The 22,092-nt window shown below is 46.4% G+C and overlaps 1 protein-coding gene across 1 annotated transcript in view; it reads left to right on the top strand.

The window, feature by feature from the left end:
- Positions 1-15,914, top strand: part of GGA2 (golgi associated, gamma adaptin ear containing, ARF binding protein 2) — a 34,239-nt gene extending 18,325 nt beyond the window's left edge. The window contains exons 9-17 of the mRNA XM_045994006.1: positions 2,256-2,337; positions 5,998-6,123; positions 6,858-6,980; positions 7,681-7,709; positions 8,085-8,218; positions 9,784-9,941; positions 13,025-13,194; positions 14,132-14,242; positions 14,776-15,914. Of these exons, the coding sequence (XP_045849962.1) occupies positions 2,256-2,337; positions 5,998-6,123; positions 6,858-6,980; positions 7,681-7,709; positions 8,085-8,218; positions 9,784-9,941; positions 13,025-13,194; positions 14,132-14,242; positions 14,776-14,886 (1,044 nt within the window). The 3' untranslated portion in view covers positions 14,887-15,914. The remainder of the gene's footprint in view (positions 1-2,255; positions 2,338-5,997; positions 6,124-6,857; positions 6,981-7,680; positions 7,710-8,084; positions 8,219-9,783; positions 9,942-13,024; positions 13,195-14,131; positions 14,243-14,775) is intronic.
- Positions 15,915-22,092: the final 6,178 nt, after the last annotated feature.

Raw genomic sequence — 22,092 nt, 5'->3', positions numbered from 1 at the left:
TTGTTCAGGGTTCTTTATATATCCTGGATACCAGTCCTTTGTCGGACTTTCTCCTTTAATCTGGGAGTTCGATCCGTGTATTGTCTTTTGTCGCTGGGACTGTCGGTGTCCTAGCTGCGCCACCGCGGCCTAGTGCAGACAGATGGTGGTGGGACCGGAGTGCTGTCAGAGGCAGCCGCTCGGAGTCTGTCCCTGAAGCTCTGCTCTTCTCCCTCCTCCCACCAGCTACACTTGTCTTCTCTGCATTCCAGCTTTTTGTGCTTCTCTGCACAGGAAAGATGGCTTTCATGTAGCTCCTTAGTTTCCCTGTCCTTCTATTTCACAGAGTCAGCAGAAACAAACTAGTAGCTTTCCTAAGTCCAGATTCCTGAGAGAACAATCTGTTTGTCCAGCAAGGCTCCCGTACCTACCCCAGGTCAATCAGCTATAGCTAGAACTGGGTAGAATTGCAGAGAAGATCATGCTGGCCTCTGCGTCTGGGGGGACAGTACTCAGAAGGGTTACTGGGCTTGGGCCAGGCAGATGCTCCAAAGCCAGTTCCCTGTGGTGAGTTTGTGCCGGAGTCCGTCGGCAAGGCTGGCATGCTGGGCTTCTAAATAGCACAGCTTTCCCCACCCAAGATGGTAACCAGCTAGGAGACAGGAGAGACATGGCATGAAACAAAACTTCTTGCTTGCAATGGGCAGAGCCTACTTTGGAAAAAGTGGCACGTAAATATTAGCAAGTGGCTTCCTAATACTGAAGCCGAATCAGGCAGGTTTACCTACTGCTCAGATAGCACTGGCTCACCGCTGTTCTCCCCACAAGGGGCTTCCTTCTCCAAAACGTAGGGCTGGTGGGAGCAGAGCGGAGTGTGCACTTGTGTACAGGCAGGGAGCTCTCAAGAGCAAAGTGGCAGGAAGGGGGGGGTCCTTCCTGCTTCCTCCTGCCGCTTCCCGACAGCTCACGGGAGAAGAATGAGGCACCAACAAATCAGCTTCAAGACAAAGGGAGCAGGGGCCAGCAGTTGAGAAGACTGTCTTCCCAAACAACCCCTCAGTCCAGTATTTGTTAGATAAAGATAACAATCAACAAAAGAGTCAGAAGGAGATTATAGATAAGCAAGATATGCCTGATCAAGCAGTATAGGATTTGTGGTTGAGTAAACACATTTAAAGGGATCATCTAATTAACTACAAGGAGATCTCTGGAGAAGGGGAGGTAACAGAAAAAAGAAGCGGGGCCACCGTCCACCCTGAGCAGGCCGCTGGGCACCCTGGCTGCTCAGCTTCAAGAACATGTATCGTCCTCTCCCCCAGAGGAGGATACTGCTGCTAGTACATGTTTAAGCATGTTTGGCCAGTACGTTCTTCTGAGGGACGGTTACACCTCTCCCGGACTCCCCTAGCAGACAGGTCATTTCACCAGCCCTGGCTGGGCTGGTGAAGGCGGCAGGGAGCACTACCATCAGGGAGGACTGCAGTGTTAAGTTAGTTGGGTTCCCTTGCAAGGAAGTCTGACATGCACAGAAGCCCGTGTCCTCCTCAACACCAAGCATGTGGAGGGTGACACTGTCCAGAGCACTCCCCTGTCATCAGGAGAGTGAGACTTCCCAGATGTTATTGGTGCGGACTGAGGTTTAGTCCTGGGAGAACCTGCAGTGGGAATCAGGGACTGTTTTTGGAAAAAGGAAGACTGGCATCAGACAACAGTTGGATGGGGAGTTTGGATGTTAGTTTTATTATTATTTTTTTGAAGATTTTATTTATTTGATAGAGACACAGCGAGACTGGGAGCACAAGCAGGGGGACTGGGAGAGGGAGAAGCAGGCCTCCTGTGGAGCAGGGAGCCTGATGTGGAGCTTGATCCCAGGACCCCGGGATCATGACGTGAGCCAGAGGCAGATGTTTAACGACTGAGCCACCCAGGTGCCCTCTGGATGTTAGTTTTAAAGCAGAGTAATCTCTTCAGAGTTCTATGTGGGCTTTCCCCATTATTAAAGCTCTTCTAGGAGGCAAGGAAAGGAGCTTAGAGAAGAGCTAATGCCGTACATGCTCAGAAGGTAGATTCTTATGCCTTCTGTCATCTTTTTAACTATTTTAAAAATTCACATAACTGTAGCCCAAACTTTTTCTGACACTGTAATAGCCATGTCATTTCAAACCTGCAGTCGTGCATTTGGGACGGACTAAGGAGAATTCCAGAAGCCCTAAAATCTGCTGTATGCTTACTGGAGGCACCTGGGGCCTTGCTGTGAAACCAGGTTGTTTTCTCAGGTCGTGTATGAGCGCTGTGAGAAGCTGCGGCCCACGCTGTTCCGGCTGGCGAGTGATACCACAGACGACGACGACGCACTCGGTAAGGCAGTTCTCCTTCTCTAGGCGCAGCTGGGACAGTGCAGGGCAGAACACACGTGCCCCTTCCTGCTGGGCTGCGGTGGTGCCAGAGACCAGACAGAATGGCTTTAGGTTCTGTGGCGGCCTGGCTTCCGAAGGGCGTGCCCCGTATTGGCTTGGAACTGATTTGCAGGATGCTCGAGGCCTGAGTGAGCAATCATCAGCAGGTCTGAAAGCATAGAGAGGGGTGGGAATGTGCGGTGAAGGTTGGGCACAAGAGATGCTAGAAGGAAGATTAACAGAAGTCTGAGGAACGGCTGCATCTCGAAGGTTTCACCAACCTGAGCGCCGTCGGAGCTGGGTCACCAACCTAAATGAGGCAGGCTGAGGAGAAACGGAGGGGATAATGATAGGGAAGAATGTTAATACCTGTGGACAGGGATTAAAATATTTTATACTTTTTGTTACGGAAAATTTCAGGACATGTGCAGGGAAATGGTGGGATAAATCCTGTGTGCCCTTCCCCTGTGGGTAGCAGCCACCAGCTAGCACATGACCCATCTGTTTTCCTCTTGTTGCATTTGTACTGCTCTACCCCCGTCGCTCATTCTCTCCAAGCAAATTCCAAGGTAATCAAATAGTTTTAAGATTTCCCTGGGCGTTTCTCTCTAAACATTTTGTGCTAACCCTCCCGCCTCCTCCTCCCTCCCTTTTTTTTAAAGTTCTGAATCACTCAGAAAAGCCATACTTTACAATGCTATTTTGTAAGCCCTTTTTTAATGGATAGCCCCTCTGTCCTTTTTCTTTGATATTAGATGAAAAGCATGCCCCCTTTTTTCATTAACATATAATGTAATATTTGTTTCGTGGGTACAGGTCTGTGAATCATCAGTCTTACACAATTCACAGCACTCACCCTAGTACATACCCTCCTCAATGTCCATCACCCCGCCACCCCATCCTTCTCATTCCCCTCCTCTCCAGCAACCCTCAGTTTGTTTTGTGAGACTAAGAGTTTCTTACGTTTGTCTCCCTCCCTGGTCCCATCTAGTTCATTTTTCCCTCCCTTCCCACCGCAACCCCCCACCCTCCCTCTCAAATTCCTCATATCAGAGAGATCGTATGATAATTGTCTTTCTCTGATTGACTTATTTCACTTAGCATAATACCCTCTAGTTCCATCCACATCATTGCAAAGGGCAAGATGTCATGATTGTTTTTTTTCTTTTGGATGGGTGCATAGTATTCCATTGTGTGTGTGTGTGTGTGTGTGTGTGTGTATACACACAACATCTTTATCCATTCATCTGTTAATGGACATCTAGGTTATTTCCATAGTTTGGCTATTGTGGACATTGCTGCTATAAACATTCGAGTGCACGTGCCCCTTCGGATCACTACAATCTTTAGCGTAAATACCCAGTAGTGTGATCGCTGGGTCGTAGGGTAGCTCTATTTTCAGCTTTTTGAGGAACCTCCATACTGTTCTCCAGAGTGACTGCACCAGCTTGCATTCCCACCAACAATGTAGTAGGGCTCCCCTTTTTCCTCATCCTCGCCAGCATCTGTTGTTTCCTGACTAGTTAATTTTAGCCATTCTAACTGGTGTGAGGTGGTGTCTAACTGTGGTTTTGATTTGTATTTCCCTGATGCTAAGTGATGTTGAGCACTTTTTCATGTGTCTGTTAGGCCATTTGGATGTCTTCTTTGCAGAAATGTCTGTTCATGTCTTCTGCCCATTTCTTTATTGGATTATTTGTTCTTTGGGTGTTGAGTTTGATAAGTTCTTTATAGATTTTGGATACTAGCCCTTTATCTGATATGTCATTTGCAAATATTCCCATTCTGTCAGTTGTCTTTTGGTTTTGACTGGAAAAACATGCCTTTTGACCCACAAAGTTTCTCTAGGTCTCAGTGTTCTGATGGCATGCCCCATGGTATTTCATGTTTTTCCATATCTGACCCTTCTTACAAATTGCTGATGTTTCTTATAAATTGGATTGGGGGCTTGATCGTATTCAGGATCAGTTAGAACAGGGATTGGGGGAGCAAAAACACTTGGTGGGTAGTGGTCAGGAGGCCCCCGGTTTCTGATGATCTCTTCATGATTATGGTCTGAACCCGTCATTTTCTCTGATTGCAGTGAGTTCAAAAACAATCAAATTTTTAAGCAACTTGGGGCGCCTGGGTGGCTCAGCGGGTTAAAGCCTCTGCATTCGGCTCAGGTCATGATCCCAGGGTCCTGGGATCGAGCCCCGCATCGGGCTCTCTGCTTGGCTGGGAGCCTGCTTCCTCCTCTCTCTCTCTCTGCCTGCCTCTCTGCCTACTTGTAATCTCTATCTGTCAAAAAAAAATAAATCTTTAAAAAAAAAAAAAATTTTAAGCAACTTGCCTGTGCCAACTGAAACATTTTGCTGGGTGAATTCACCCCCATGTTGTAGCTTATGTCCATAGTTAAGAAAATTGGAAGGAGCCAATTTCACAAAAGCTTATGAAGTTTTTGGAATCCAGTGTGTATTTTATATTTAGACGACATTTTAATTTGGATGCCAAGTTTTCATCAGAAGTACTTGATCTGTATTTAGATTTTATGAAATTTCAGGTAAAAACATACATTCATGTTTGTTCCCTACACACTTTTTTTTTTAAATCTTTTTTTTTTTTTTAAAGATTTTATTTATTTATTTGACAGAGAGAGATCACAAGTAGGCAGAGAGGCAGGCAGAGAGACAGGAGGAAGTAGGCTCCCTGCTGAGCAGAGAGCCCCATGCGGGGCTCGATCCCAGGACCCTGAGATCATGACCTGAGCTGAAGGCAGAGGCTTAACCCACTGAGCCACCCAGGCACTCCTGTTCCCTACACACTTAAAAGCTTTCTAATAAGTGAATAAAATACAAAAAAAAAAACTCTTTAAAAAATTTTTTTAAAAGATTTTATTTATTTGAGGGGCATCTGGGTGGCTTAGTCGTTAAGCGTCTGCCTTCAGGTCAGGTCGTGATCCCAGAGTCCTAGGATCAAGCCCCACATCAGGCTCCCTGCTCAGTGGGAAGCCTGCTTCTCCCTCTCCCTCTCTCACTCCCCTGCTTATGTTTCCTCTCTCGCTGAGTCTCTCTCTGTCAAATAAATAAATAAAAAATATTTTTTAAAAAGATTTTATTTATTTGAGAACACAAGCAGGGGTGGTGGCAGGGAGACAGAGGGAGAAGCAGACACCCCTTTGAGCAAGAAGCCCGACGTGGGGCTTGATCCCTGGACTCCAGGATCATGACCTGAGCCAAAGGCAGTTGCTTAACCGACTGAGCCACCCAGGTGCCACCCCCTGGAAAACTCTTAATATTCACATCCACCCTGACAAAACTGTTTTTAAGTTAATTAAATATTAAAGTTTTAGTTCCTTAGTTGAAAGAGCCATGTTTCAAGTGTTGATCCTTGTGTTGGGAGGTACTGGGAACGAAGGCGAAGAAATTTGGCTCCTCCTGCATCTTGAATGAGAGGTGTTGGGGTTCAGGGACTGAATAACTAGGTCTGCTAGGGGCCTGATCGCATGATCTGGGGGCAGAAGGCATGGATATACTGACACTGGTAGAGCTGTGTGGCCACTGCTTTCTGGAATGGCTTTAAAAAGACTGAGATTGTTGGTGGATAACTAAGGGGGTGTTCTCATTTTTCCCTCCTCCTTCAGCGGAGATTCTCCAGGCAAATGACCTCCTCACCCAGGGAGTTCTGCTGTACAAACAGGTGATGGAGGGCCGAGTCATCTTTGGGAACACAGTGACCAGCTCAGTGGGAGACCTAGCTGTCTCCAGAGGTATGTGCAGAGAAGCCTCTCTTACCTTCTGCCTGGACATCCTGCAAATCCCAGAGAAGAAATGGATCCTTAGAATATTCTGGGTTGTGGTGGAAACGAGAGGCGTTGCCCTTTTTTCCCCTTCCCTTCGAGAGTTGGTTTTATGTAGCCAGCCTCTGCCACATGTGCCATCACGAACTGATGGGCAGGCTGGAGCCCGTCTCTGGCTCTCCACAGGAGCACATGGCTATTTTGCGCCCAGGTTTTGATTCCTCTTCTCATGAATGCTTACTTAGAAGAGCTAGAGACAAAAAAAAAAAACAAAAACTGTGTTGGTGGTGCTTTGCAGGCTAGCTACATCAGAATCATCTGGAATACTGGCTAAAAGGCAGATTCTTAGGTCCTCAGCTTGGAGCTTCTGTATCAATACTCCTTAGCGTGTGGCCTAGGGGTTTGTGTTTTTATCAAGCACTCCAGTGACTGTGATGAGCTGTTGTCAAAAGGCCTGTGAGGTGGAGATGTCAGCTGGGTTGCTGGCCAGGTTGATTGGACGCCTAGCAGAGGACACCGATTGCTGGCGTAGGGAGGCAGTCCTCTGACTGCGTCCTGTTCCAGATACCGGCGCAGGCTATCCACCGGGGGGCACTGAGGGGTGGTGTGATGTCTTCTGTTTGGGAGGAGGCCTGTGGGAAGCTGACGGGCATTCAGTGGAGACTTTGCTCACATCCTGACATATTTTCCTGACTCTTGTGTAGTCTTTCAGAAGCCAGCAGGCTGCACGAAGAGCTGCCCTCTGATTGACTTGGAGGTGGACAGTGGATCTGAGCAGGCCGGGACTGTGGCACCGTCCTTGCTTCACCAGGACCTGGCAGCCTTAGGTGAGGGAGGGTGTTTACGGGGAGCAGGCACAGAATGGTCCTGACTCCCAGGGAGAGCGAGTAAGCTGGTTCCACTTGGGGAGACTCTGCCTGTTTTCAGAGGGAGCTGGGTATACAGTAGCCCCCTCGTCCATGCTTTCAGTGACTCGCGGTCTGGAAGCAGATGAGCCTCCTTCTGACCTATGGTCAGAAGGTCAGTAGTAGCCTAGGGCTGCGTCCCATGCCTACGTCGTTCACCTCACTTCATCTCATCACGTAGGCATTTTATCATCTCCCACCACAAGAAGACAAAGGGTGAGTACAGTATAATATATTTTGAGAGGGAGACCACATTCACGTAACTCTTACTGCAGCACATTATTTTTATTATCTGTTATGCTGTCTAACTTACAAAGTAAACTTAATCATAGACATGTATGTCTGGGGAGAAACATAGTATATGGAGGGATTGCTACCATGTGCCTTTGCAGGCATCCACCGGGGTCTTAGAACATATCTCCTAATGAATAAGAGGGCACTGCCATCCTGGGAGGGCCTCATCGCATTTAGTCTCAGATTTGCCATGGATGATTTGAATGATTTTGGGTAATTTGCTTTGCCCAGGCTTTCTAAATGTTCTAGAAAGGGTGAACATGGTATCAGTCTCTAGCTCCTGTCAGGTAGAGTTACTGGTGCGCATCTTTCTGTTTCTTCCTTCTAGGACTCAGTGATGCTCCGGTTACCAACAAGGTAAGGAAGCTCTTCCTAGGGGCTGGAAAGGAGGTCCCTCAAACCTATGTTCGTGAGGGCAGTGCTGCCTGGGTAGTGGGGGGAGGGGCCACAGCATAGCCTGGTGGCGACTGGGCTTGGAGGTCCAGAGCCTCTTCCTTACCTTTACTGTCTGGCTTAAACCCCCCAAGAGACATATTTTCCCCTCTCCTTATACCCCTACTCTTTCAGTGGTGTCCAGGCTCCCGCTTACTGAAGGTCAGATCAGGAGTCCTGTGTTCTCTGGCCCTTTTTCTCCTCCTGTCCCAGGAAATACAGTAAGCCTGTGTCCTGGTGTCACCATGGCTCCTGGTCATTCATACCCTGGCCTTATTTTAGGCATTCCTGGTTTGACAGGTTGCTGGTCAGAATTGCTGTAAGGAAAAGAAGAATCCCCCCGCCAGCATGCTGCCCGGTGGTGGTGTTCAGAGCCCTTCTGCAGAAAGGAACTTGCTGGATCTCCTCTCCCCACAGCCATGTCCAGGGCCTCTGTGAGTCTCGTGGGCAAGGAACATAGAAGAGGGGCTCTCGTGCGTGTGCTTCCTGCTCATGGTGTGGGGGGCAGGCTGACGGGCCGTGTTAGTGTGCGGTAACACGGGGCACACTTGGAGATAGCCAGAGACCTCTCTCCCTGGGCAGGCTTCTTCTTTTCCTACCCAAGGTTCTGTGTGTGCTTCCCCTTTTCTCCTTTGACTCCCCATCCCAAGTCAGACAAAAAAAAACATGCTTTGGTTAGGAGCTCTGCAAAAAGGGGTTGCTTTAACTAGTAGCAGCAGTAGTGATAGTTTTGGTGTTGACAGGCTTTTTTTTTTTTTTATTACAATGAAGTTAAGCAAAATTTGATCACTAGAGAACTAGATAACAGAAAGGCCCAATTATCACTCTCTAAAGATAATGTCGAATGTTCCTTCTTTGCTTTTCTCTCCCTGTGTAATGGGTTATGTTGTTTATTTTTTATACACGTGGGATCATCTTTTACAAACTGTTCCCCAGTGTGGTTTTTCCATATCGCATCTTTGATACATGTCCATGTCAGTTTTTATAAATTTGTTGCATTCTGATGGTCGTATAATAATCCACGTGCACATAATACTCATATATTTAGTCACTGCCCTCTTGTGGGTGTTTAAATACCTTTCAGTCCAGAGGCACTTGGAGCATTGTTACAGTGCGGATTCCTAGAGGTAGAAGTGCTCTAGCGTGTGAATCTAAATATGTGAACGCAGATCCTGCTGCTTTGCCTCTGGAAGGCTGGGGCGGTTTGCCTTCCTGTAGACAGCCTGAGCACGTCTGTGTCTGTGGTAGAGGCACAGGGCCCTAGCAGACAGGAAGACGCGCTGGGACATCATTCTTGTTTGCACTCAGAGGTGGATGTCTTTCCATTTTCTCCTTCTAACCACTCAGCTGGGGGCTGGTAATCTTCCTGATCTGGGTGGGTTATTTGGCACTGTAGTTTCAGTTTGTCTTGAAAATGTCTTTGGAGTGCCTGGGTGGCCCAGTCCATTAAGGATCTGATTCTTGATCTCAGCTCAGGTTTCGATCTCAGGGTCATGAGTTCGAGCCTGAGTTGGGCTCCTTGCTGGGCGTGGAGCCTACTTACAAAATGTTCTCAATTTACATTCCAAATGGACAAAATCATGAAATGTGAATGACACGGTCTGTATAGTGGTGTTATCATCTTCCTAACGCCCGTACCATATATGGGAAACTTAACCTGAGCAACGTGTCAGAGGCTACCTGGCAACTACAGTCCTCATTCCTTTAGTTTACTGGGTCCTGACATGTGCATAGTCCCCGCAATGCTTCTCATATATTTTCTCATTTAATTCAAGTTACAACCCCATGAGGTAAATGCTAGATGATTTTCATTTTACAGATGAGAAAACTGAGGCACAGGTGAAATTACCCATCTAAAGTCTTACCCCTTTAAATACACGCTCATATATGTATTTCTTTTTCTCCCTCTTTATTACCGAACTCTTCGGAGAGCCTAATCAGATTCCTGAAATTGTGTATTATTTTTGCTAGTCTTGATATTTTTTTCATTTCTTTGCAGGAATTATGTTCCACAGAAGAGCATTCCTAAGGAAGTGCCCCCTGGCACTAAGTCCTCTCCAGGTTGGTCCTGGGAAGCTGGGCCATTGGCTTCTTCCCCATCCACCCAGAACACACCGCTGGCTCAAGTGTTTGTCCCTTTGGAGTCTGTTAAGCCCAGTAAGTACAGTTTTACCGCCACCACCCCCACCCTTGCTATTAAATACCAGCTTTATCTGCTCAGGACTGGTAGGGGGTGGCTCTTAAATTGGGGAAGGTGAGTGCTAGGGATTTTGCCTGGGGGCAGAGGGTAAGGAGGTGGCTTCACAGTCTCTTACCTACTATTTTTCATAAAGTTTCCTGGCTTGGGGTTGACACTGAAGGTGAAGGATATTGGCAGGCAGACTTTAATTAGGGGACTCGAGTCTTTTTAGACACGATGCTCACTCATTTGAAATTGAAGGAACTGTCCAGTGTGGCAGAAATAAGTCTGAAGAGGTGGGATTCGGTGGAAAGGAAGAACTTGGCTAGTGGCCGTCTACCATGGGGGGTCCTCAGTGCAGGAGAGCAGAGGTTCCCTCCTTACGAAGGAGGGAAGGTGACTGCAGCGGTCGGCACACTGGCATGGGAGCGGGAGACACCCAGTATAGGCCCTTTTCTCTGGGCACACAACTCTCCTGTGGCTCTGTGTGCTGATGTCACATCTGGAACCAGGCAGAGGAATTAAACAGTATGCAGTAGGAGCCATTTGTGATACTCACTTGACCTTAAAAACAATATCTGTCTAGTGTTGGTTTCCTGGTTTTGATCATTGTCCTGTGTTACGTAATGTTAATATTTGTAAAAATGTAAGCATTTGAGGAAGCTGGGTGAAGGGTGTATGGGAGTTGTGTTTTTGTAACATTTTATAAATCTGAAATTATTACAGAAGTACAAGATGAAAGTGAAAGAACACATTTAACGTAGAAATTTTATTTTTAAAGATCTTATTCATTTGAGGGAAGGAGGGAGGGAAAGAGCAGGGGCAGAGGGAAAAGGGGAGAGAGAATCTCAAGCAGACCCCACGCTCAGCACAGGACCTGATGCTGGTCTCGACCCCAGGACCCCGAGATCATGACCTGAGCCAAAATCAAGAGTTGAACACTTAACTGACTGAGCCACCCAGTTGCCCCTCAAAGTAGAAATTTTAGAGAAAACAGAGCAGAAAATTAAAATCATCTATACTGGTCACCCAGAGATGGAAGTTCTATTAATATCTTAATGTGTTTTCTTGCTTAGTCATGTATATATATACTTTTTTAATAAATTGGCACTGCACTGCGGTATATTTAGAATGTTTTACAGCCGGCTTTACTTTTATAAGCCATAGCATTTTTTTCATGCCGTGAATTATTCTTCAAAACCTTTACTTTTGTGCTCGCTTCGGCAGCACATATACTAAAACCTTTACTTTTTAAATGTGTCCATACATCTATAATCATGGTACTGTCATTCATTTATTCAGTTCCTTTCTTAATTTAAAATTTTTTTAATTAAAAACATTTTTTGGGGGGTGCCTGGGTGGCTCAGTGGGTTAAGCCGCTGCCTTCAGCTCAGGTCATGATCTCAGGGTCCTGGGATTGAGCCCCGCATTGGGCTCCTTGCTCAGTGGGGAGCCTGCTTCTCTCTTCTGCCTCTGCCTGCCTCTCTGCCTACTTGTGGTCTCTCTCTCTCTCTCTCTGTCAAATAAATAAATAAATAAAATCTTTAAAAAAACAAAAACAAACCAAAAAACAAATTTTTTTTGGAGTGAGAGCACATGTGCTTGAGTGGTGAGGGACACAGAAGGAAAGAGAGACTCTTAAGCTCTATGCTCAGCATGGAGCCGGGCTCGATCTCATGACCCAAGATTATGACCTGAGCTGAAATCAAGTCACTTAACTGACTTGAGTCACCCGCGTGCCTGAATTCAATTCCTTTCTGAAGGATAATTTGTTTCTAGTTGTTTGCTGTTAAAACTGCTATGCTGAACATCTCTGGACACTTCTGTGTTTAAACATTCTTGATTATTTCATCAGGATATATTCTTAGAAGTGCTGGGTGTAGATATTTGAAATTTTGATCTGCAAGCAAGATCCCTTCACAAAGATCGCCTCTTTCCCCATATTCTCACCACCATACCTCAGGAGTTTTCAGACTTTTACATCTTTGTCAGTTTCAGTGTTAAACCGCTGAACGTACACTTTGTTGGTATCAGTGTTAGTTAAACTACTGAATGTACACTTTGGTAAGTGATTTTTGGCATCAGCGAAGGACCTTCTTTAGAAAATTTTCCCCAAATTACGTAGTTGTCTGCCACTTACTGAGTCAGCCATTGATTTTGAAATAGATGTTCTAGAATTCTCCCATTAGGTCTATTCTGCATGCTTAGTTTTCTACTTCACTCAGTCGTGTACTTACGAGTCTTTATTGATGCAAGTAGCCCTTCATCTCTCGTAAATGGATAAGTCTTATACCATCCCCCTTACCCTATTTGCCTTAGCCCATTGGAATGTCATTAAACCTATTGACTTGAAGAGATCAGTGTCTTTATTGTATTGTAAAATTAAATGCGAGAGATGTGTGTGCATGTAGTCATAGAAAAGAGACCAGAAGGAAATAGGCCCAAATGTTAACAATACTTTCATTTCTGTGTAGAATTAATGGTGTCTTTTATTTCATTCTATGAGATCCTGTATTTTCTGTAATGTTCATAGCATTTGAGTCCTAATCCTGTCTCCCTTAAAGTTCCTTTTTTTGTTTGTTTAAACTGGTAATATGCTGGGGTGCCTGGGTGGTTCAGTTGGTTAAGCATTTGCCTTCAGCTCAGGTCATGTGATCTCAGGGGTCCTGGGATTGAGCCTGGAGCTGGCTCTCTGCTCAGTGGAGAGTCTGCTTCTCCTTCTCCCTCTGCCCTCCCCCCACCCCACCCCCACCCCCCGGCTCGTGCCACCTCTCTCTTGCTCTCGCTCTATCCCATATAAATAAATAACATCTTTAAAACAAAACAGCTGGTGATGTGCTTCAGGGGATTGGATAGTAGGGAGGGATCAGTATGAGGGGCCCTAGGAGTCCAGCTTGGAAGTAGTGAGAGCCGAAGGCTTGGTTCTGAGGACTTAGTCCAGGAGCTGTGCTGACTGGAGAAGCAGCGGCAGCAGCGGGTGATAACATGCACATCTTTCAGGCGTGGCTGTTGGCGGCCTCGTGGTCATGCTAACCCTTTTGCTTGGGTCCTCCTCCACCAGGCAGCCTGCCGCCTCTTATCGTGTATGACCGGAATGGATTCCGAATTCTGCTCCACTTTTCCCAGACGGGGGCCCCTGGCCACCCGGAGGTGCAGGTGTTGCTGTTGACCATGATGAGCACTGCCACCCAGCCTGTCTGGGACATCATGTTTCAAGTGGCTGTGCCGAAGGTGAGCCATCTGCTGGCCAGCTCCCTAACCTAGGACATGGTCTTTGAGTTAGGTATAAGAGACAAAATCCTCAAAGGAGTTTAAGATCAAACAGGAATTTTATTGGCTTGTTGAACGGGGGATTTCTGAATATCTGACTTTAGATGTGACTGAATCCAGATAAGTTCTTAAAATGATTCCTTAAGAATCTGTCTCTTTCCACCTCTTGACTTTGCTTTCTTCTGTGGAGCCTGTTCTCCAGCAGACTCCAAAGAGCATGGAAATGGCTACCAGCAGCCCCAGAATTACATAGTCCTTACCCTCCTGAACCCTTTTTATCACAGAGGGAAACTTCCATCTGGCATGAGGCATGCATAGTGATTACCCAAGAAAGGGGTAGGTTTGGCCTCGTTGGCATTACTTGGGTATCTGGGACCAGTACCTTGTGTTCAGGGATAATGAGGTACTCTGGCCAGTGTAGACTTGACATCTGTTCCTCTTCAAGAGAAGTAGGGCCCCACTGACTAACAGCCATACCAGCATCACAAAAGACAGGGAAAGGATGTCCTGAAAGGAAAGGTTCAAGGTAAGCAAAAGTAAAAATATGCATTCTCTCATCCTTGCGGTAGTCTTGTGGGACATGTGTTATTGTTATCTCTTATTTTATAAACTTCTAGTCCATGGGTTCAGAAAGGTTAAGTATTTTGCCCAAGGTCCCAGAGCTAGTAAGAAGTAGAACTCAGCCCAAGGTATGCCCTAGCTCTTCATGCTGCCTCTCAGAAGCCAACCATTGACCACACAGCTTCAATTTATGGAATGACAGGACCTTGGGACCCTTTAATTATTTGGTGGGTGGAGGTCAAGTTTTCCAGTTTACCTTAACTCCCTCTTTGAAGCTGTACTTTATTAGGAACAAATTAGATACTGGATTTTTCTGCCCCCCCCCCACCCCCCATAGTCCATGAGAGTGAAGCTGCAGCCGGCATCCAGCTCCAAGCTCCCTGCCTTCAGTCCGCTGACGCCTCCAGCTGTGATCTCTCAGATGCTGTTGCTTGACAATCCACATAAAGTATGTTCTGGTAACTTTGATAGCAGGGGGATGGTGGGGGAGGCCCTGGGCTGTAGGGAGGTAGCATGGTAGGTTGAAAGAGGTTTATTTAGGTCTTGCTCTGAAGTGTCTGGTTGGGAGTGGTGGTGGGATATTCCCTGCTGAGTGTCTGTTTTCTTCGGTGCTCCTTGGAGGAAGGTCTCTGACTGGTTGCCATAGCTGGGAACCGAGAGTGACACAGATTCCCCCTAGGACCATGAGTCCTCTGAGAGGGTGAGGCCTGCCTGTCCTCCTCAGCCGGTCTGAGTCATGGTCCGCCTCAGGACTGCAGAGGCAGGGGAGTTCTCTCAGGATGTATGGCTGGCTCCCCTTGGGTTTGTCATCTCAGAGGGTGCTGGCCAGGTGTCCCTGTCATACAGCTGCTTCAAGGCCTTACTGACATGGAGTTAACATGATATTGCTATTCCTTGGTGACTGCTGGGTGGGCAAAAGCTTTTAGAGTGGGCTGGTCTATGTCTCTCCCCAGTAATTTAATGTCTTCTGTCTTTGTGCAGGAGCCCATCCGGTTACGGTATAAACTGACCTTCAACCAGGGTGGACAGCCTTTCAGCGAAGTAGGAGAAGTGAAAGACTTTCCAGATCTGGCAGTCTTGGGTGCCGCCTAACTTTTCATAAGACAGACCCCGCCATTCAAGCTTAGGCCAATGTGAATTTTGCTGTCTAGATAGGACTAATCATGGTGATGTAGTGCGGAGTGCCAACAGTTCTGTCCTGACGTCAGGCTCTGGATCCCAACCTCTGACTTATTCTGCACATACTCTGTGTGTGTGTGTGTGTGTGTGTGTGTGTGTGTGTGTGTGTGTGTGTGTGTGTGTTTTAGGGGATTTGGGGGACGGGAGAGCAGGGCTTGGGGTGTGGACAGTATGGAAAATGCTGAAGCATTTCTGACAACCATCTGCTACAATCATCTGTTTCTGCATGTTTGTAGACACGGATGTCCCCACCTCAGGTTGGAGGTTTTATAAGCCAAAGTTGTGTTGTGTTTTGTTTTTTTCCATGTATTGTTCTCTTTTCATTCATCCACTCTGTGCCTTGTCAGCCTTTGAAAGTCTTGGTTGCTCCCAGGCTGCTGTTCTCAGGGACCTTAAAAGGGACCTGGTTGGTCTTGGGGCAGAGAGTACCTTCTGGGGCACTCTCTTCCAAGAAAGACCTTGTCTCCATTTCCATTAGAGAATGCTGCTTGCATGCGTTTGAGAAGATCTTCAGAATGGAATGCTCGTTGCACTGTTTGCAGGCGAGGGGCTGCCACGAGACCAGAGGACCACACTGGGTGGGCCAATCATGTCCTTCACCACTGTGCCTTAGAATCACCCAGAGAAGACCTTCCAGGGCAGAGGGGAAAGCAGGTCCCAGGCCTCAAGGAGGCCGCAGGTTCTGTGGGTGGGGCAGCCCGTCTCAGCCCTTCCTCAGGACCCTCCTTTCCATTCTCATCCTCCTCCTCCACGAGCGTCTACTCTCAGAGCTCTTCGATGGTGATGCCATACCAGTCATTGTCAGTCATAACAGACAGGCTCGCCGTTGCCTGTCTTCACCATCCAGCATGGAGAACTGTGACACAAATGATATGAAAAGAGCTTAGCAGTGATTTCAGTGGTGAATATAGAAAGTCCTTGAATAAATACCGTGTAGCAAATACGCTTTGTGGAGTCTTGAGTGAGTAGGAGACGCAGAGCCTGTTGCATTTGGAGGCGCCAAGCCTGAAGGGCCCTGTTGCCTGTGGAGGAAGTAGGAAGACTTCTTGCTGTGGAACCTGAAGAGCGACTTCAGTGAGGGGAGAGGCCCTGCGGGTCCAAACAAAGCTGGAGGAGAGATGGCTTGTTACATGCGTGGTTTGAAGGGAAAACTCAGGTTCATCACCTGTTCTTACTGAGTGCCTGCTGTGTGCTAGGCACCTTCTACGGTCCTGCTTTGCTGGTCCTGGGGGAAGCAAGCTGAGCCTTGCCGATAGGGCCCTGATTAAGGACTTTGAAATCCGAGCCGTTCACCTGTTGAGGCAAGATTCTACCTCAGGAACCCGAGACTCTGGGGCTGTTGATCACAAAATCTGATACTTCCAGGTTGATCTTTGAGCTTCTACGTACAGTTAGAATTCCACCAACATTAATTGACAGGGATGGGAGCTGTAAAAGATCATCAAGCTATGCTCATTTTTAAGCAAATGTGAAAACTCCAAAAACCGATGTGATGGGTGACTTCTTCGTTTGGCCTGACTCCCCTAACATTCATTTTATCTAAACTTTCTTGCATGTTCAGGTGTTCTGTATAGCTCTTATGGGCTCTAGCTAATCTCGTAAAGGTTTTATGAGGAACCCATTGTAATGATGATTGCCTGCCTATGCAGAACTTCCATCAAGGTGGGTGAATGCGACTTAAGAGATTTTTACCCCCCCCCCCCTCCGCTCAGTGGTGAACTTGTGTGTGTCTCAACCTTCTGTCTTTCAGGAGCCAGACTCCCAGTGGTGCTTTGGTGGAGTTGGACAGGGTAGGGATGTGCATGTGTTTGGGGGGGTGGGGGGGGTGTTCCTGAAAGTGGCCCTGGTGTTTGTCATCAGTGCCTTCTGATGATAAAGTTCAGCGGCTACTGAAGGCCTGACCGGTATCCTTCCATTCCTTCCACAAGTAGTTGCAGAGCAGCTGCCAGGAGTTCGGTACTCTGGCTGGCATTGCAGACACAACAGCAGAAGGTTCCTGCCCTCGTGGATCTTCTGTTCTAGTGCAGAGACAAACCCATGATGTTCTTTGTGGGGATGGTGCCGATGATCAGTATTTGTCCCCTATCCTGAATTCCTCCTCCAGGATCCTGCTCATCCCTGTCTCTTGACTTACCTTTGTGACTGTTTCTCTTCTTCTGTCCCTTATATGTGCTTTGCCCCAGGGTTTAGGATTCTTCTAAGCTCATCTGGGCAGCTAACCCCTAGATGGGTCCTAGACCTCTGTCTCAAGCTTCTACCTCCTTGCTGACATCAGATCCCTATTCATCAGTGGTTTTTTGTAGGTTCACTCTTGTCTCCGGCTTGGAAAGCTTAGCATAGAACCCAGCCTCCTCCTCCCTTCGCCCCTTCCCCTTACATTTTCTTTTATTTGAAAGCACCTGTCTGAGCCTTCATTGATTCTTGATTCCTGTTCCTTTTAGAACCACTCAGTAATTTTGTCCCCTTTAGTCTATTTCTAAATATGATATCTTGCCCTCCCCTGCATTCACATGGTCACTGCCCTGGTTTGGCTTTTTTGGCTGGGGGAGGGGGGTCAGTGAGGCGGGGTGGTACAGTTAGCTGCCTCTCAATTCTCTGAACTGTGAGACTTGTTGCCCCCAGATTTATCCGACAAATCAGGCCACTTGACCCCTTGCTGAGAAATCCTGAATGGCTTGCCAATGCCCTAAAAGTTGATATAATCAAATTGAGTGCCTAAGTATTCACTAACTTGGTGTGCTCCCTGCTCTTCTGGCACCCGCCAAGATGAGCCCTTTGCCACAGCCACAGGTACGTCCGTTCGTATTTTGACAAAGCCATGTTTTTTCATGACGTGAGGAGGCAACTCCTCTCCCTTTATCTCTTCAGTGAATTTAAGACTAGGCTTTATCTGTGAGTCACTGTGAGCATAAATAGGCTGTGGAGATGGGAAGTGTTGAAAACAGGGTAAATGACTTAATGACCAAAAGAACATGCACATTAGTCATTGAAAATGGTATGGGGCGCCTGGGTGGCTCAGCGTCCGACTCTTGATCTCAGCTAAGGTCTCAGGGTGGTGAGTTCACAGTGACTGTGAATTGAGAGACCAAACCTTCAGGATAGAAAGCAAAGGTGATATTCTAAAATACAAGTACTGCTTGATGACTACAGTCTTTACAAATCAAAATTCTTCCTATCCAGTGTAGAAGATGCTGACGCAGCCCCAAAATATAAAGTTCTGTGAACTAGGTGTTTTGTTTTTTTTCTTTTGAAGAAAACAGTAGGAGAGTGTCCTGGAATGTCCATGGTTTTGGGGGTGGTGGTGGCTGTTTGAATAAAGATGTGACCTGGCATTTTCCATCTGTGAAGAGGTAAAGCCAGGTAGGACAAAGCAGACCTCAGGTGAGCTGAGCCAAGCCTTTCATTACATAGTTGAGGCACTTAGAGTCCAGAGTTCTCATGACATTTACTGTCAGCTCGAATGAAAAGATCCAGGCCTTTTTTTCCCTTGCGCAGTGCATTCCCGATGACACCATGCTCATTCTGAAAAAGTTTGCATTTTAAGAAGTGAACATTCTGTTCCTTCCAACTTTCATTCTTAAATACCTCATCCCACTTCTAGAAGCAGCACTTTGATTTTAAAAGTTAAAATTGTAAAAGCATACTGCAGAATCAGAGGCCCCGGATGCATAGGGTATTAACGTTGGCCCCATCTTCTGAAGCCTCAAACTGGAAACACTGAAATCCTTAAGTCCACCCTTAGTTCCAATTCGGCTCTTCAGCGGCATTGCTGCCTCCAAGAAGCCGTGTGATCTTCGGTAAGTCATTTACCTTCTTCAGATTCCTCCTCCGTGTAGTGAATAACAGATTTTTTTTTGAGAATTAAAAGTTAATGTATGTAAAGCGACTAGAATACTGCATGGCACTAAATTAGCTAAGACTTTCTTCGTTTACTGTCTGCTATTAGCCTGTTCACTTGGTTTCCTTCCAGCACGTGAAGAGAGTCAACTTGCCCATAACTATATATAAAGTTTATCTCCTAAAGTAAAAAACAAATGTTTAAAATTTTGGTGCATCTCTAATACTGAGACACAGTAAACATCAAGGATAAAAAGATAACCAAAAGTTAATATTAATTGGAAACCAAAAGACTTCTTGCCATTTTGAAACACATCCCCAAGCCTTGTCAACAGATGAAGTCTGTAGCAGGACACATTTCCTAGAAGACATTCAGTTTTGTGAACAAAGCTGTGCATTCTAGAATGTATGGTCCTGACATCAGGTTTGGAGCAGGCAGTGTGGTCTGCTTTTGTTTTTGCCGTACACGCGGCACACTGCCGTACAGCCGGTGGCCTACTGAAAGAACACACTATACAGACCACATCCACTCAACCAAACTATTTGGTCATCTAACGGATGGAGAAAAAGTCCTTCTAGATTATTCATTGTTTAATCCCAATAAAAATAAATGACCAGGGGCGCCTGGGTGGCTCAGTGGTTTAAGCCTCTGCGTTTGGCTCAGGTCACGATCTCAGGGTCCTGGGATCGAGCCCCACATCGGGCTCTCTGCTCTGCGGGGAGCCTGCTTCCTCCTCTCTGCCTGCCTCTCTGCCTAGTTGTGGTCTCCCTCTCTCTGTCAAATACATAAATAAAATCTTAAAAAAAAAAAAAAAAAGAGTCTGCCTTTGGCTCAGGTCATGATTCCAGGCTCCTGGGATGGAGTCCCGCATGGAGCTCCCTGCTCAGTGTGAAGTCTGCTTCTCCCTCTCCCTCCCCCACCTGACCAACTCATGCTGTCCGTCTCAGATAAAATGCTAAAAACAAAACAAAACAAAAATCGACCGGTAGCATGTTTAATGAGAGAATATCGTGGCCTAAACACAAAGGTTTCTTTTCTTTTTTTTTAAATAGAAGGGTGGTACTTACTTTTTTAAAAAAGATTTTATTTATTTATTTGACAGAGATTACAAGTAGGCAGAGAGACAGGCAGAGAGAGGGGGAAGCAGGCTCCCTGCTGAGCAGAGAGCGCAATGCGGGGCTCAATCCCAGGACCCTGGGATCATGGCCTGAGCTGAAGGCAGAGGCTTTAACCCACTGAGCCACCCAGGTGCCCCAAGGTTTATTTTATTGTTAAAAAGACGAGATGTAGTCTGAAACCATTACTGATAAAAGCATCACAAAAGGGGTGCCTGAGTGGCTCAGTGGGTTAAAGCCTCTGCCTTCGGCTCAGGTCATGATCCCAGGGTCCTGGGATCGAGCCCCGGATCGGGCTCTCTGCTCCACGGGGAGCCTGCTTCCTCCTCTCTCTCTGCCTGCCTCTCTGCCTAGTTGTGATTTCTCTCTGTCAAATAAATAAAATATTTTTTTTAAAAAAAAGCATCACAAAGTCATTAGGGATCCAGGCTCCAGCTAGCCCGAAACCCTCACCCATGAGTATGCTCCTCAGCATGTTACGTGGTGATGGCTTGAGATGCGGACACAGGAAAGAAAGGGAGGAAGGAATAAAGGAAAACAGACATTCTTAAGGTTTCCTGTAAGTATCATGTGATACTTGCATCCACATCTTACTGGCTGTGTAGTGACATTGTCACAATTTGTGCAAAGAAAGCTGAGAAATTGTCATGTTTGCATACAGTGCCACACCCCATGAAACTGGGTTTTGGCCGAGGAAGAAGGGAAAACTGGTTTTGTAGTAGTTTAGCTACCTACCATAAGGTACTATGGCCATCTATTGGAGGGGGAAAAAGCTGTTCTTGGACTACTGTTAAATGGAACAAAACAAAAACCCAATCCCATGTTCATGACCTGAGCCGAAGTCAGACGCTTAACGTCTGAGCCACCCAGGTGCCTCAAAACGCATGCTTTTCTATTTATCATAACCCGCTTTAAAACCAAGCAATCTAGCTAAATGTGTGCATATGTAATAACTGATAATCTTCAGGTCCTAGAATTGCAAATGAGTTTTTTAAAGATTTCAGAGAGAGAACGTGGTGAAGGAGAGGGAGAGGGAGGCTTAAGCAGACTCCATGCTTGGGTGTAGAGCCTGACACAGGGCTCAGTCTCACAACCCCGAGATTGTGACCTGAGCCAAATCTAGGAGTCAGACGCTTTGCTGACTGTGCCACCCAAGCGCCTTATAAATGGGTTTTCTTTACATTTTATTTGCATTTTCTAAAGTTGCTAGGCTGAAAAAACATCTTTATGCTTAATGTTTTTTCCAAATTAAAAGGTGGAAAGCCTTCCACCTGATCACTCTTCTAGGAGAACTAGTGTTACTAGTTCTCTTAGTCATTGGAGATACTCTGGGCATGCTCAAATGAACTGGAGTGTTGTTTGTTTTGTTTTTAGATGTAATGATGTACCTTGGAGATAATGTCTTGCTACTGCTTAGTAGGAAAAAGAAGAGCCCCTGCTCTCTGATCCCATCTCCTGACAGCAGATGGGATCAATCAGTTATATGTTAAAAGTCCCGTGTATTAAAATTGGCACATGAATTTCCTGGTAGTTCCTGTGTATTTCCAGTCTCTCCCTCTCCCTGGTTCCATTTCCATGGGCCCAGACATGCTTACATCTTCTCTAGCAATCCACTCCCTCCTACCTTACTTCTGTCAGCCCAGCATTGTAGAGTTGGAAACAGGTATGGGTTTTGGAGTCAGGTTCAGTTTCTAGTTTTCTGCCATCTGTAGCATCTTAGGCAGGACACTCAACAGTCTGGGCCTCAGTTTTTATATTTTTTGACTGTAAAAATGTTAAAAAATCTACTTCTTAGGTTTAGATGCAGGTTTTTAAAAAAATATTTATTTATTTGACAGAGAGAGAGAGGTCATAAGTAGGCAGAGAGGCAGCCGGGGGTGGGGGAAGCAGGCTCCCCACTGAGCAGAGAGCCCAATTCAGGGCTTGATCTCAGGACCCTGAGATCATGACCTGAGCCAAAGGCAGAGGCTTAACCCACTGAGCCACTCAGGTGCCCTAGATACAGGTTTAATAAGGTCAACAAAATACCAGACACAATAGGGACTCTGTAACTGTAGGTGCTATCATTTCTCCTCAAATCACCATACCCAAGATTCATTTACTATTGTAACTGTGGTGACTTCCATTTTGTCACTATTTCACAACCTTTTCTGTTCTCATGGAAAC

The sequence above is a fragment of the Meles meles genome, chromosome 21 (assembly GCF_922984935.1).
Source record: "Meles meles chromosome 21, mMelMel3.1 paternal haplotype, whole genome shotgun sequence".
Classification (NCBI taxonomy): domain Eukaryota; kingdom Metazoa; phylum Chordata; class Mammalia; order Carnivora; family Mustelidae; genus Meles; species Meles meles.
The sequence above is the reverse complement of the archived record's forward strand: the minus strand, read 5'-3'. Positions and strand labels throughout refer to the sequence as shown.